The following is a 15,867-nucleotide window of genomic DNA, read 5'->3' on the forward strand; positions in this document are numbered from 1 at the left end:
ACTTCTTCCATGAAGTCTCCCCTGACTTTTGAGAATAGAAGGTCTCTAATGACACGAAGCAGGGTTCTGTTTTTGACGTTGTCCTGTCAATATTTTCCATCAGGACTCAGGTAAACCCAAGTATGGCATGCTTATCTAAGTCGTCATCACACTATCAGATGACTGACTCAGGATTTCAAAAGTTTCACTTTATAAGCTGAGATGACAAACTAGAACCATCAAAATGAAATTTGCTAGGTATGTTGTGAAGGAAAGTGGGAGTCCACAGGAAAAAGCATTTTAATTGCAGTTGTATAAGTACAATCTTGAACCAGGAAACTCTTATCTTCCTACATTTTGTCCTAGTTAGATAATACGTAGACCATTAACCAGAAATCAGCCAGAGGTCAAAGAATAGTCTGATGAGGGACCCAGAAGCCATGTCCTTTAAAGACTGGTTTAAGACACCAGATATGTGTATTTTAGAAATCAATAAGGATGTGATATCTGTCTTTAGAGGGTACTTTCTGGAAGAAGAGCTAGACAGTCTGGACAGAAAGCAGAGTCAGGATCTCTGGGGATGAGTTACAGGGAGACATATTTTGACTCAGCATGAAGGATAAATTTCTAATGATTAAATCATCTTACATTAAAACACAATCTCTTGAAAGGAACAAGTTTCTCACCCTTGGTGATGTTTGTCCAATATTGATTGACCATCTATGAGGATGTAGTGACAAAAATCTTGCATTTGCTGAGGGCAAGGGAAGGCGAGTAAGGATGGATTGGTTTCTCTTCCACATTTCCTTCCGATGCCTATATGATTCTATATACTATATTCCTTCCTGATCAATGTCTTTAGAGTAGCAAAGTTGAATATATCAATGGATTGGAAGGGCAGGGATGTTGGAGGAGTGCTGAAAAAATAGGGCGTGCAGAGCAAGCTTGGAACACAGGAAACACTGGAGCCCCTTCCTTCCAGAGGTTTCAGGACTGGAAGTGCAGGAGAGGAACTCCCACCCTTGTCCTGGGAGTCTTCCTCCTTGAATGCAGTTGCTGAAGGAAGTGAATAAAGAGAGGAAAGAAAAACCCCAACAGCACAAATAGAGTGAAGTGAAGGTTATAAACAAGGTATTCAGGAGAGAAAGGGGGAAGATGAATATGGAGGGAAAGGTGAGAGAGGGCACTAAAAAGAGTAGAATCCCAGTGAATGATAATTTGGCTGGGAGGGGAGAATGATCACAAGGTTTGAGGTGGGGCAATGAACAGCAGGTCATGTGTGGGCACCTCTGTGTGTGCAGTCATTGTTTTTAAATCATTGTAGACCAAGAGAGAAAAGACACAAAGATGAGACTTGAGGGGAAACTGATCAATAACTACAAAGGGGCTTCTTAAAGGAAGGGGTCTTTGGACAGGGCAGAGTTGAGGGAAAGGAAAGAGGATACATAAGCCTGTAAGAGTGGCAGCCTGGTGTATAGAGAAAACACTACGGCGTTTGGAAACATGGCTTCAAGCCCCAACTCTGCCACTGAGTAGCTGTGGATCCTGGAAACCTAACTTTCTCTCTCTCTGGGCCTTAGTGTCCTCCTGTTTAAAAAATCTACTCTAGCTGGGAAGTCAGTCTATGATGTTAATAATTTACGTGCCAACCAAGTTAATTTGTAGCTAGAACATTATTATTTTTGAGTCAGAAAATGACTCTGCACTGTTTATGTTTTTGTGCTTGGTAATTTGGGTATTTCATTTTTGACTTCCAGTAATGTTTTAGTGTTCTTCCCTTTGAAAATTTCTAACGTACTTCTTCTGAGCTAAAAAGGGAGGGGATTTTGCCCTGGCCTGGGCAAAAAGATGGTAGCAATTGGGGTAGCCGAGTGTCCCAGTTTGCCTGGGACTGACGGGTTTCCCAGTGGAAGGGACCTTTGGTCCAGGGCAAAATGGATGATCGGTCACCCTAGTGGCAAGAAAGATGGAGATGGCTTGGAGGAGTGGTCCTGGAAAGGCTCTCCTGTTCCCTTTCTATGTGGAGTTTCCTTCATTGCCTCACTTGATTATTGTGGTTTTCACTACAAGGTACAACTCCCTTATTGGAAGGCTAATGGAGGTACAGGGAGAAGTGATGGGCAGCCTTTAAATCAGTCACAAGCCCCAAATGAGACAACTATTGCCAGGAAAGAAGCTGAAATGCTTGACTAGCACTGAAGCTATGGGGATTTTCCCTTTTTCTTCAAAAAAAAAAAACAGAAAAGACCCAGTGGAAAAAAAAAAGTGATGAGTTGCGAGGCAGGCAGTGGGTCCTACGCAGCCCCAGGAGACAGCACACAGCTCATTTGTTTAAATTTGCAGCTGACGGCTGCCACCTCTATAGGTACCAGGCGGAGAGTCTTTCAACATCAGACGGTGATTGACCAGTCTGGAGACGTACAGCTACAACTATGAACTACCCCTTAACCCTGGACATGGACCTCATGAATGACAGCCTGGAGGACCTGGTGAGTAGGAACAGATAGCTCATGGTTCCCCAGGCCCCACTTGGAATTTTAAATATGATGGGCCGAGGGCCCAAGGAAGAAGGGGTATCTGTGGCGTTACCTGCCACTCCAGACCAGCAAAATGCAGACAGGCCCACTGGCACCTGCCTTTTAAGACTGTATTTTCCATTCCATGGAGGAAGCAGATAAACAGAGCGATTGCCTTAAACAGACACCCTTTAGAGGGAGTTGGAAGTACGGGTTCAGGTTCTGCATTCCCCCTGACTTGCTATGTGACTTGAAACAAGTCACTTTGCCTCTCCATTCTCTCCTTATCTCTTAGGGCTGGAATAAGGGGCTAGATGGGAAAGTACTTTGGAAGTTTTCTTAATGTCAGGAGTTGATTTTGCTAGCTGACCAATCAATGTATATTTATTCATCTCTTGCTATATGATTATATCATATTATATCATCAGAGCACTACATTCTGTGTTAGATGGAGAAGTTGAGGACCTGGTCTTGGCCCTCAAATTTGGCTTATGGTCTAACCAAGAAGGAAAAAAAATCACTCACCAGAAGCTCATAGACAATGATTACATGCTAAACTGAAGAAGTGTGAGACCAGGTGGTCGGCAAGGGACCCCAGTGGATTGGAGTTAGGGAGCAGGGTGTGCCAAGTTGGATAGAGGACTTTGTGTTAGTCCTAGAAATGTTTTAGAACATGTTGTGGCCTCCCTCAAAGGACTAGAATCTCTAAAGAAAAGGAACTCTTGGGTGGCTAAGAAAATGGTCCTAGCATCACTCTGCCTCCCACCTAAGTCTCTCCCATGAAGCAGTTGGCTTGGCTGTCACAGGGCTCCCAAAGGACGTGTGTGAGGAGCAGTTCAACCAAAGATACCAGGGGTCCTGTTTACAGGCAGCAGAGGACTGTTTTAAGGATATTCTGGGAACTTCTTTGTGGTCTTTTCTTCTTTCTCCTGTGGTCAATAGCCCTTCTAGGGAAAAGACCACTCTCTGAGCTGCACTCCGAGCTGGATCATGAAAGATCCAAATCTTTCCTCCTGTAGCCACCAGCTCTCCTGACCTTAAACTCACCCTGAGATGTTCTCCAACTCCCTCCATCTCCCCCAGCTGGAGTCTATATTGTAATTCCATCGACTGTATTCCCAGACTTGCCTGGAAAAGTCTGCCTCTCACTTGCCCAGATCCTAAGGCTTGGAAATGTAAGTAGAACATGGGGCGGAAAAGGCGAGGGAAAGGGCTAATTATCCAATGTCTGATCTCTCAATATAAAAGCAGAAACAGAACCATCAGCCTAATCAGACCTGCTGCATAATTTGTGAGACCCAATGCAAAATGAAAATCCAGGATCCCTTGTTCAAAAATTAATAATTTCATGAGAGCAACAGCTAAGCACTAAATTAAGTGTGGGGCTCTTCTAAGTGCAGCACGCTGCGTGGCTGCCTGGGTCACATGCCCATAAAGCAGGCCGTGAGTCTAATTGCAGAGTCTGGGCAATACCCCAAATCAGACTAAAACGCCATTACTCTGACAAGGCAATGTGCTCCCACTTTGGTCCCTGTCCTGGCCCCTGGCCTCACCCGATTAAGTTACTGGGTGTCTCCTTCTGCCCACAGCTTCAAGCTGACCACGAGCCCTGACCCAGTTGGATATCATAGTAACCTACCTCAGACCTGGCTGGTCCTAGCTTCCGAGAAACCTCAAGAGTTTCCCCTAACTGCATGTCTCACTCCACTGCATGACCTACTAGAGACAGGTGATGGCTGGGGGCAGGGAGACAGCATGGCATGTTCCATATATCAAAGAAAATATACTTTTGCTTCATGTCACACCCCAAATGAGTGGTCTTGAACCAAGCATCCCACTGTGCCCTCAATCAGGGTTTAGCCTGAAGCCCAAGAGTCCTGGGACCATCTGGATTCTGAAGCTCTTTTTCTACCAGCTCCCAGTGCCTCGTCCTGCCTTCACCTACCTTCTGTATACTCTCTCTCTAGGGCTATTGCCCCCTCAGAAGCACAGACCCTCTCTCTCTACCTCTACCCACTCACAGCAGGGCCTTGAGCAGTGCTGATGGTCTTCCTGACAGTGTCTCACAGCACACAGGCTCTGGGGTGGCAGAGTAGCAGAAGAGTCTTGCATGTAGTATCTTCTCAATAAGTATTTATTGATTTGTGATGCGTTAAAGGTCTTAGCTCACCATTTCTCTCTGGAATTAATCTAGCTTCTATTCCTTTTGCTTCCTATTCCCTTCCCTGTCCTTGTTTAAACCCACATATTGGTTCACTCCTAGAACACTGGGTTCTACACTCCATTGTTGCATTAAGAATTGGGGGCCAAGTGTTGGTCATCCTGTCTTTCCTTTCTCCTCTTAAATTCTCAGATCAACTCTAGCCACTTAAAATGTCCATTTTCTTAAGATGGGCTACCAATTCCCATGAATGGAGGATCCAAACAGAAAAAAACTAGATGGCTAAATATAAGGAACAAGGAGCCAGGTCCTTGGGGTGAGCATGCTAGGGACCCATCCTGCTGGGAAGGCAGATCTAGGCAAAACTAGAAAAGCTTTTGTCCATAGGAATTTTGATCTGAGAGCTTGGAGCCTCCTCTTGACAGAACCAGGGACCAGGGCACCCACAGGGGCCAGTCATAAACTGCACCTCCAGCCCCACCTTGCATATCAGCCGGGAGGGGACGCTACTATAGAACAGGGAGAAGCTGGTCCATCTCCAGGACCTGGCTTCCCCTGATCCCTCCCCAGTGATGGCCCCCATAAACTATGACTTCAGTGTAACTAAAGCATCACAAGCTACAAAGTCCATCCACATCACATGTACCATCTCATTTCATCAAGGAGGTATGAAGAAGAGGAACCAAAACCAGCTTAGGCTCTTCTGGGCTTTATCTTAGGGCAGGGTAGGATGCCCCCCCTCCACCAGGTTAAAAGTCCCAGAAGAACCCCAGTGGAGAAGGCCCCAACTGGGTGTGATTGGGGGCGGTTAGAGTTGAGGGAGAGACCCAGGGCCAGCCTGGGGAGGGGTTGGTGAATCTGGGCTCAGGCACACAGACCATAGGAACTCTTGCCTTCCTTGAAGCCACAGACTGGCTGGTCCACTCTGGCACAATGGCATAAAAAGTGGCCATGGATCTGACACTGAGAATCAGGACACAGGAATGAGTTTTCTTTCAGGAATAATGGGACAAAATATTTCAGATCAGTAGTTACCAGGAGATGGTTTCAAGAGATTGCTGTACATGCCTAGGAGACATCTTACTTGTCCTTCAGACTGTGTGACTCTGTCTCCAAAGCAAATTGATTTGGTGTGCCAAGGAGGACCCCCTTAAACCTCAGTGTAGAGGTAGGGGTAGTTTAAAGCCTCCCCCCAGAACCACATCCAGAGTACTCTCATGTTCCTAATAGCCGAAACCCTTGGGTAGAGATGAAAGAGGGACTTGGCACACTCACTCCTGAAGGGTAGGGGTGAGGAAAGGAAAGATGTGATAAATGGCAAGCCAGAGTCTCAGATGGTCTTTTGGGAGTGTGGCCCTCCGAAGGAAGAGTGGGGTAAGAAATACAGACCTCCACCCTCATTCCTCCAGAATTCTGTACCCCTCAAGCCACTGAAGGGTAGGATGAGAGAGATGCCCTGGCTGGCCCCATTCATAGCTCCCGACTCTTGGCTGGGAATATCTAGTCAGGGACATAAAAGGAAATGGAGCCGTGTGTGCTCCCTATGGCCAGAGCAATGATCTGCATCTGTGTGCAGACACCTCCTGCAGCCAGTATGACTCAGGCCTCTGGAGTCCTGGGGTTCCGCAGGGCTTGCTATGCACTCAGCATCCATGCCTCCTTCCTTGGGGCTAAGTAGCAAAGTCAGGCTAGGGCATTCACTGGCTGCAGGACAGACAGATGAGAGAAGTAAATGGCTCCCCTCTCCCCCAGGTGTTGAGCTACATGAAGATCATGCTGTGAACCAGCTCAGACCTGGCCAGGGCATGACAGTCAGAAAACCTGAGCATCTGGGAGCTGGGAGGGAGGAGTATTTGAGGGCAGGGCTCAGCCTCCTTTCCCTTCCCACTCACCGAGGCTCAAACATCCTTCTTCCTCCCAAGGTCCCCAACTCATTGTTCTTTCTCCTCTAACTGAAACACCCCTAGCCCCAACCTCTCCCATTCCCCCTGGTCTGCCCTCTAGAACCTCACACAATAAGCCCAGACTGCTCTCTTACCCAATGGGGCTTTTGTCAATCCTTGAAGAACACAGTTCTCCAGGGCTCAAGTCTTCCCTTCCCTAGACTCTATACCCCAGTAGCTGAAAACATCCTCCCAAGGTGAGGATTTCCAGACCCCTCAGAAAACTGGTCGTCCTTATCCAGATGAAACAAACTGGGTTTGTGCCAGATGCCCACCTACAGGCTTCTGTTCACCTAGAATAAGGTAATAGTAGCCCTTTTGGTAGCCACGTCACCCAGCTGACTCATCTTAAGCTTACACTCAACGAACTGTCAGGTCCTTCTCGTAAACTGTCATTAAGGCAAATCTTCCCTAATTTGTCACCAGACAGTTGAAGCTTCAAATCTGAGCTAGCTCTCTATATTTTTCCCTATCAATTGCAACTGGTCAGTTTGAGCTCGTAATTCCAGATTGTGGAGAACTCTGCATTGTCCAAAAATATTCTCTAGCTATGTCATCCAAGATGAGGATCCAGGGCAGACACCCCCTGCACCACCTGCTGACAAAGAATCCCAGTCAGCAAATGTTTGCTGAGCTTCACACTGGCCAGTGCAGGGCAGTGAGGCAGCCTCATTATTTGGAGTCAGATGGGGCATGGAGAATTTAATTATACAGGGAGGGGCCTGGGTCCTACAGTGACTCCAGAGGATAGAAAGAAGAGAGGGGCACAAGGAAGAAGAGAAAGAAGGGGAAGAGTAACATTTGTAATCTCACCATGCCCAAGCATTTCAGTCTCTTCTCCCCACCCTCTCTTTTCCTGGCACCTCAAAACCAGCACATAGAATGTTCTAGCCCCTTTCCTGCCCCATCCCCAGTGCTCACAGCAATTTTCCATCTGTATTGCTGGCTCAGTACTCAGCTTCATCCAGGTCATCATGTTTTTTTATCTCCTTTGCGCACAGGTCCCTGGCCTCTGTGTAAGCTGTAATCCACTGGCTCCTTGCTTGTACCACACGCTGTCATGGCCTTGCCTGGCACGTCTGTGTCTATGTGGAGTACACACTGCTGTCAGAGCGTGTGTGTGTGCACATGAAGGCCTTTAGTTACCACTCAGCAAGAGTGCTCCCTTTGGACAAGAGTCTTGGAGAGCGCCCTTCTGCACCCCACTCCTCATGGTGTCCAGGATTCCTGATTCCTCAACTCCCACCAGGCCAGAACCAACCTTCCTTGGTTTGGGGAAGGGTGGGGGTGCCTGTTCCCCTAGGTATGGGAAGTGGCTTTAACATGTGCCACTCCCAAGCCTCCAAAAACATCTGTTTGACACCTCCTGCTGAGATGTACTGCCAACTCTCAGCACCCCTCAAAACAGCTTCCTCTCATCTTCCCCGTTCTGCCCGAGTACTTTGCCAAATAAATACTTCTTGGCAGGGAGGATGAGACAGTCCCACACCCCAACTCCTCCTCTAAACTTCAATTCTCAGGAGATGTGGTCTCTAGGGTCCTGGGGACACATCTCACTGCATTGACTTTAAATGAGAAATAAACCAATCAATTTGGATGCTTTAGAGAATAAGGACTTGAGTGGTTCTCATTAAGGGCCTTCTGGCTAGACAGACTAGTTGCACCTAAGCCCTCCAGTAGATAGTGGCACAGCCAAGCCCCCACCACTGCCAAGGTAGGCAGAGTCCAGCCCCACTGACTATCCCAAGACTTGCATCTCTCCATCCTCTGAATTGTTTTGCTCTACATGAAGACTGCCCACCCATCTCACTGTTTTCCCCCTTTAACTCCTGCTGAATCAGTATGAGTCAAATGGTTATTATAGTCAATGGCAATATTGGAAATACAGAGAGAAATACGGAGAGAAAACCCAAGATAGGCTCTAGGCTGTCAAGGGCATTGGGAGGAGGCAGGAACTAAAGAAGGGTGAAAGGGAGTATCTGAGTATTCACTGAGGCGCAAAGAGAGACTTGCCTAAACTCCCAGAATACAGGGGCCTCTTGGGAAACTGCTCTCGGAGCAGACAAGAACATATTTGATGCATGTACCTCATGTGTAAAACATGTGGCATTGTAAGGGGGGCATAGAAGGCCTGCTTCCAAGAGCTTACCAGCTAGTGAAGAAATGGACACCCCAAACCTGACTTCTGTAATAAAGGCACACGTAATGCAAGAAGGGAGAACGTGATTCCAAGTGGAAGAGCTAGGAATGAGGTAGGAGGATGGGGCTGAGTGGGGCCTTGAAGGAAGCATAGGAATTAAATAGGCAAACTTAGGGGACTGCTCTGCAAAAGGAAGAGTATGAGCAAAGTTTTGGAGACCGGGATGTCAGAATGTGCTGGGGTGTTGGGGACAGGCAGCCAGTAGAATGATAAACCTGGAGGATAGGGTGCCTAAAGCCATAAAGTAGAAGATGAGGTTTGAAAGGTCAGAGACATAGAGATTTATTTAGACTTCTCCCTACAAGTCCAGGGTTTTCAAATGAAAGTAGAACCATTTCCTTAAGCAGAAGCTTTTGTGTGAAACACCTCGTGAGACAAGAGTGGAGGACTCTAGTTTAAAGGCAAGAAGGGGAGACTAGAGCCTGACTCCCCCTCCTCTGCCCCAGCCCCAGCCCTAGTGAAGGAAGTCCATGAAATCGTGCTGCAGGGGTGCCCTGCAACTGGTTTTGAAATTTAGCAATATGGGTTAAGCACCTTTTTCTAAGAGGACATACAGATGAACCTCATTTCTTTTTGAGCACTGCATTGTATTTTGTGAATGCACCGAAGTTGGCTTACTTCAATCTTTTGTTGATAAACTTTCTCACAAACATGACTTTTTCTTATAATTGGCTTTGCTATTCAGTGTGAAATTGGGGGTGGGGGAAGGCAAAAGAAAAGAAAAGCACTGCTTATAGGTAAACCTGGAACCAGACAAGGACACTGAGGTGATGGGGAATTGTGGTTTGGAGAACTCCTCTGCCCTCTGCGTAGGAGAGGGACAAGAGTGGAGACCGGGGGAGAGGCAGCAGTCCTGAGCGTTAGGGAAGAAGGGCTAGACTGAGGCGATAATAGAGGGATGCTGAGGTGAGGGGTGGGTAGATGGCTCTGCCATGGTACTAATGTATCCCTTCATCCCTTTCTCCCAGAACAACCTGCACCAGGGACCAGAAGGAAAGACCCAGGTTAGGGAATAGGTCTGCCCGCCACTAACCAGGGCCCCTGTGTGCCAGTGCAACCACTCTTCCTTGTGCAGGACCCTCACTCTCCTGAAAGGAAGTCATCATGAGACCATCCAGAGCTAGGGTGCAGAATACCCTCTCCCATCCTCTCCCTCCCTGGGCTCATAGGTTATAGAAGTGTCTTTTTGAACCCATATTACTTGGTTGTAATTGGTTTTGAAATGCCGTGGGGAGGGATTAATTAGGGGAGGGGTGGGAAGAACAGAGCTGGGAAGTGAGGAGGAGCAGGTGCAGGGGGACAGCTGTGAGTGAAAGATATGAAAACAGGCACCACTGTCTTCCTTTGCGGTTAGCTGGGTAAACAACCTAAGTGCTGGGGGGCGGGACAAGGGGGCGTGCGAGGAGTGGCGGGGAAGGGGCCTGAGAAGGAGGGAGCATCCGGAGACAGAGTCAGCACATTTCCTTCACTTGGAACGGGGCTCTTTCCCTCCCCCCCGTGCCTGGTCTCCCTCAGTTCCTTCTGCCTCTGGGCTTTCTGCTTCTGAAACTCTCCTTGCTGTCAGCAGAGAAGGAAGCAGGGCAGGGAGTTTGCTAGTGATGGGAGGGAAGTTGCAGAGAGGGAAGCCCAGGCACTGCTGCCCAGTGGTTTAAGTATTAGCTCTGGCTTCAAACAGACCTGATCTTCAGTGAGACACTTTGGTAAAATAGGAAGATTAAATACCTTGAGCCTGTCGTGTGGATGAAATAAAATGGGAGGCTATTACTATTGTTTCAGCTATTTATAATGAAGACAGACAGGAATAAGGGGACAAGTCAAGAGGAAGCCAGCAGGCCATATAAGCACCCAGCCCATCAGCGGGATCCTAGGTTTTAGTACCCAGTGTTCTGCTCATAACTGGAACAGACGTCTCCTTGTCCCAACTAGAGCCATTCTCAAACTGAAGTCTCAGTTCCAGACCCTGAGCCTGCAGCCTTCCATACCTGAGGACACACAAAAACCAAATAAGTTACAAGTTCATAGCCCTTTAGAGTTTCTGAAGCATGTCCACACCATATATCTCCTTTCATCTTCATCACTACCCTGTGAGGAATTAGTCCCTTTTACAGATGAAAATAGAAGTTGGAAAAGGCAAAGTGATTTGTTCAAGGACACAAAGGGAAATTGGGATTTGGTCAGCGGGACATATAGAAAGGACAGGGACAAAAGCTGTTAGCCTTGGGGATAAGAAAATATATGAGGGAGTCAGGGTCCTCTCCAAGAGGCAAGATGGATCCTCAGTTCTCTGACCTCCTGTCCCCTGTCCTTGCAGTACAAGGAGTTAAGTAACTACAGAGACAGCACGGAGACATCCCCAGTGGAAAATCACATCTGCTCCACAGTCGAGGGGCCTCTTCTGACCTCCTTTAAGGCCATATTCATGCCTGTTGCTTATGGCCTCATCTTCCTCCTGGGTATGATGGGCAACATCCTGGTGCTGGTGATCCTGGAGCGGCACCGGCAGACCCGCAGCTCCACCGAGACCTTCCTGTTCCACTTGGCAGTGGCTGACCTCCTGCTGGTCTTCATCCTGCCCTTCGCTGTGGCTGAGGGCTCCGTGGGCTGGGTCCTGGGCACCTTCCTCTGCAAAACTGTGATTGCTCTGTACAAGATCAACTTCTACTGCAGCAGCCTACTCCTGGCCTGCATCGCTGTGGACCGCTACCTGGCCATCGTCCATGCCGTCCATGCCTACCGCCACCGCCGCCTCCTCTCCATCCACATCACCTGTGCAGTCATCTGGCTGGCAGGCTTCTTCTTCGCCTTGCCAGAGATTCTCTTCGCCAAGGTCAGCCAACCCCATCACAATGACTCTCTGCCACGCTGCACCTTTTCCCAAGAAAACCAAGCTGAAACCAATGCCTGGTTCACCTCCCGCTTCCTCTACCATTTTGGAGGGTTCCTGCTGCCAATGCTGGTGATGGGCTGGTGCTACGTAGGGGTGGTACACAGGCTGTGCCAGGCCCAGAGGCGCCCTCAGCGGCAGAAGGCAGTCAGGGTAGCCATCCTGGTGACAGGTGTCTTCTTTCTCTGCTGGTCACCCTACCACATTGTCATTTTCCTGGACACCCTGTCAAGGCTGAAGGCCATGGGCAGCAGCTGTGAGATGAATGACTACCTCTCCGTGGCCATCACCATGAGTGAATTCCTGGGCCTGGCCCACTGCTGCCTCAATCCCATGCTCTACACTTTTGCTGGAGTAAAGTTTCGTAGTGACCTGTCACGGATTCTGACCAAGCTGGGCTGTGCTGGCCCTACTTCTCTTTGCCAGTTCTTCCCTAGTTGGCGCAAGAGTAGTCTCTCTGAGTCAGAGAATGCCACCTCCCTCACCACCTTCTAGGTCTCAGCCCCCCTCTGTTCCTGCTTTCCTCAGGGGATGTGTGTATGCTGGAATCCCTTCCAATAGGAGCTGGGGTCCTAAGAGCTCACTTTGGCCAGTGTCCTCATATAGGGCAGTTAGATGAACCAACCCTTCTTTCCAGGACATCCCTGCCAGCTTCCAACCCCAGGGCTAGGCTAGAGTCCAGGGAGGGTAAAGCAGCCCAAAGGGAAGAAGAGGATACCTATGCCCATCTGCATTATCTTGGGCTGAGAAGACTTCACATACCTTCTCTCATCTTAACCATCCAAAGCTCAAGAAATCTTACCTCTGTCTTCAGCAATATGGAAAGTCATTTCCCTTCCAGAATACATATTCCAGTCATCTTATGGGCCACTGACTTCCACAACTACCCACCTGTCCTCTTACCCCACTGGCTGAAATAAGCTAGAAGCTGAGCACCAGGGGATAAATGGAGGTTAAGACCAAGGAAAGGCCAGCTGGCAACAGAGAGTGGCCTTAACATATTTTAGCCCCTAACAAACACAGACATTCTGCCAGGCCAGCAGCCCTGCAGTATCTTGATGAAGCAAGACGCTCAGACTGAACCAGTTCAGGTAGCTGCCCCTGACTCTGGGCCAGCTCCATGTCACTGGGCCCTGGGAGGTCTGCAGACCGAGGGCAGACTCCATGTAACCTCAGAGACTAGCCAGTGTCTTAGGGAAGAACTAAGGCTGAGCCAGGAGAGAGGAACCCAACCGGGGAGAAAGGAGGCACAAGTGTAAACCAGAGCCAGGAGCCGTCTTCTCTGCCCAGAGTGGAGAGCTTCCAAGACTGGCCAGGGGTGGCAGGATCCAGAGCCCTGGTGGGTCTGTGCACTGATGGGAAAGGAGGCAGACTCATTCCTCCCTGCCCCCTTCTCATAAGCTACACAGCCAGGGGAAACTCCTCCAGCAGCAGAGGGGTCCAAATCACAGTAGAGGAAGTACTTGGCTAAGAGTCAGAATCAATAGGTAGACCCCTTGAGGAGAAGGACAGAGAGAGGCCTCTGAGGGGACTCTCATCCAACCCCTGCCTGAAGATCAAGCCCAGGGAGGGCACCCTGTCTCTCTGCACCTCAATAAGAGCTACCTGAGGCATCCCCTTGGGTTGGATAGTGTGAGAAGCAGCCCTGGGCAGGGAAGTCCCCAGGCCCCAGGAAGCGGGGCTCTGCCCTTGAGAGGTATACTACTCAGATGGAACCAGGGGAAGCTGCTCCACGCTCGCTCGCCTGCCCACTGGCCCACCTGCCCTGAGGGAGGCTCTCCCTCCCTCTGCCCCAGCCTTTGGTCTGGCTGGAGTGGGACAGCAGGGCCCCTTGACTTGTTGAAGGCACATCTGGGTTACCCACTCCCACTCAAGCCAATTAACCAAGCTCCCGAGGAGGCCCCCACAAGGAAAGTCAGAGCTGTGACCCGGGGCCTTCACTGCAGAATCTTGGGAAAGTCCTGGGGTCCTCCTTTTCTCTCCCGGCATCTAACAGCAAGCTGGGCAGTGTAAGAGCCAGACACGGAAGCAAACAGGCAAAAGGCTGGATTTTTAATTTTCTCTTTTTAATAAAAAGGCACCTATAAAACAGGTCAATACAGTACAGGCAGCACAGAGACCCCCGGAACAAGCCTAAAAATTATTTCAAAATAAAAACCAAGAGGATGTCTTCACATATTGTATTTATATATTTATATTTATATATATATTTATATAATGGTACAAAATGGCTGGGGGTATGGCCATGGATGGAGGGAAGTAGGCTGGCCTGTGGAGTTCACCTTGAAAAGCTACTCTGATGGAGGAGGTGGGAGAATGGGGAGAGCGCTGGGCCCGTTGCAGTCTGACCCCTCTCTCCTCCAGGCAGGAAACACTTAGTCAGTTTGGGGAATCTTGGGTCAAGGGTGGGGGGCTCACCGGCGCAGGGTCCAGGTTGAGGAAGAGCAGACAAAGTGCCTGGCTGGATGAAGGGCAGGTAGCCCCTGCACGCAGAGGCCTGGGCCCTGGGCCCTGGCCCCTGGGAGGTGCTGAGGGAGGCAGGAGCCTGCAGCCAGCCCCGGAGGAAGCACTTGACCTGGCTGATGGTGGACTGAGGACAGCACCAGACTGGGAGAAGTGGGGCAAATTCCCTTGTATCACAGCTGCCAATGCAAGACCAGGCCCTGCAGGTCAGGAAGGCTGGGGACTGGGCCATGGCAAAAGACACCTTGTCTAAAGATGGCCCCTCACCCTGGAGGCACAGTGCAAAAAGCCTCAGACAGGCTTTCTGCCAGGCCACCAGCCCTGCAGCCTCAGAAGGCAGGAGAGGAAGTGAGAAAAGGAGAAGTGTTTTACTCCTGGGGCCGACAGGGTCAAAACACCCAGTCGCTATGGCTTCAGCTCTGGCCAGAGTTGGGTAGGGAGGTCTTTGGGGCTGAAAGGGAGGCAGTGACTGCGCCTGGGTGGGCACCGAGCCTTGAGCTCTGGGCAGAGGGGCCTTGCCGGTGAGTAGGCAAAGATAAATCTGCAAGATGCTCCCCTGCTCCCTGTCCAACACTTCCTTTAATCCATCGGGGAGTGGAGGCTGGAGGGAGATAGACTCGTCAAACCCTTTTCCTTCTTCCTTTGGTAAAGAAGCAGAAGGCAGCCTCTGGAAGAGTCAGGGCCCTGAGGGTTACTTGGCTCAGGGCTACTGCAGCAGGCACAGGACCATGTGGGCCACCAGTCCACTCCTCCATGGCTCCATTCGAGGAGGCCACACAGTCTCCACCTTTCTCCTTTCTCTCACCCCAGACTGGGAACCAAGGACTTCAAGTTCTGGTTCACATGTAGCAGCAGGAGACACCAGACATCCACAGCTGGGAAGCCAAGGGCCTCGGGCCTCGTGTCGCTGTGCAGTGCAAACACGAATGCATGCTCACGTTTTCCCACGTCACTCAGCAGCTGACAGGCTGCCAACCTGGTGGGGTGGGGGTGGTCTCAGCCCTGCTGGAGCTCACCAATGGAAGCTTTGATGGTCTGACCTCAATTTAGGTTTGGGGTATCTATGTCATTTCACCATTTGGAAGGGGACTGGAATGGTATCCTTTATGGACCCAGAGACACTGCAAACAGTGGACAGGTGTGTCACACTACACATACCTGGGTCCAGGGGAATGGAAGGGGCAATAATTTGAAGGGGGGAAGGGTTTCTTTTATCCTTTTTTTGTGTGACTTCTATCAAGACACAGAAATACAGCACACACACAAACCAGCACAGAAGCGCAGTGCTCTATTTACAGCTACGGCTAGCGCCTGCCCACCTGGCCGGCTGCCGGCAGGGAAGGGTGGGGGAGGGGTCAGCCACATCAGCAGGGAAGGGAAACGAGGCAGGAAAAGAGAAGAGAACCTGGTGGAGGCAGAGAAACCAAGAGGAAAGTGAAGCTGAAGCAATGAAGAGAGTGACGGAAAGAAAAGGGATAGAGGGGCTACTTCACCTCTCCTCTCTCCCCCCCGAGAATGTGATACCGGACTCTGACAGCATAGCTGAGTGAGGGTAGATACAGGGACAGAGGAGAAACGGAGGCTCCATAGGACTTGGGGGGTTGGGGAAGGGGCAGTCCTGGTGGCCAAAATGGAACAAACCCCAAACCAAAGTCCCCCACCCCATTCCACCACTCCCCACTAAGCTGTCAGCACATCTGGTTTCCACAAATGCCACTCCC

At 49.9% G+C, this 15,867-nt stretch overlaps 1 protein-coding gene across 1 annotated transcript; it reads left to right on the top strand.

Annotated features, from left to right (window-relative positions):
* Positions 1-2,266: 2,266 nt before the first annotated feature.
* On the top strand, positions 2,267-15,855 carry CXCR5 (C-X-C motif chemokine receptor 5). Its single transcript, XM_039866590.1, has 2 exons — positions 2,267-2,468; positions 11,111-15,855. Exons 1-2 carry the CDS (start codon positions 2,412-2,414, stop codon positions 12,176-12,178), a joined length of 1,125 nt encoding a protein of 374 aa, XP_039722524.1. The 5' UTR covers positions 2,267-2,411; the 3' UTR covers positions 12,179-15,855.
* The last annotated feature ends 12 nt before the right edge of the window (positions 15,856-15,867 follow it).

The sequence above is a fragment of the Pteropus medius genome, unplaced genomic scaffold (assembly GCF_902729225.1).
Source record: "Pteropus medius unplaced genomic scaffold, Ma_sr-lr_union100, whole genome shotgun sequence".
Classification (NCBI taxonomy): domain Eukaryota; kingdom Metazoa; phylum Chordata; class Mammalia; order Chiroptera; family Pteropodidae; genus Pteropus; species Pteropus medius.

Coding starts and splice junctions, on each gene's coding strand:
- CXCR5 (XM_039866590.1), top strand. CDS start 2,412: ATGAACTACCCCTTAACCCTGGACATGGACCTCATGAATGACAGCCTG. Junction 2,469..11,110: donor ATGACAGCCTGGAGGACCTG/GTGAGTAGGAAC, acceptor CTGTCCTTGCAG/TACAAGGAGTTAAGTAACTA.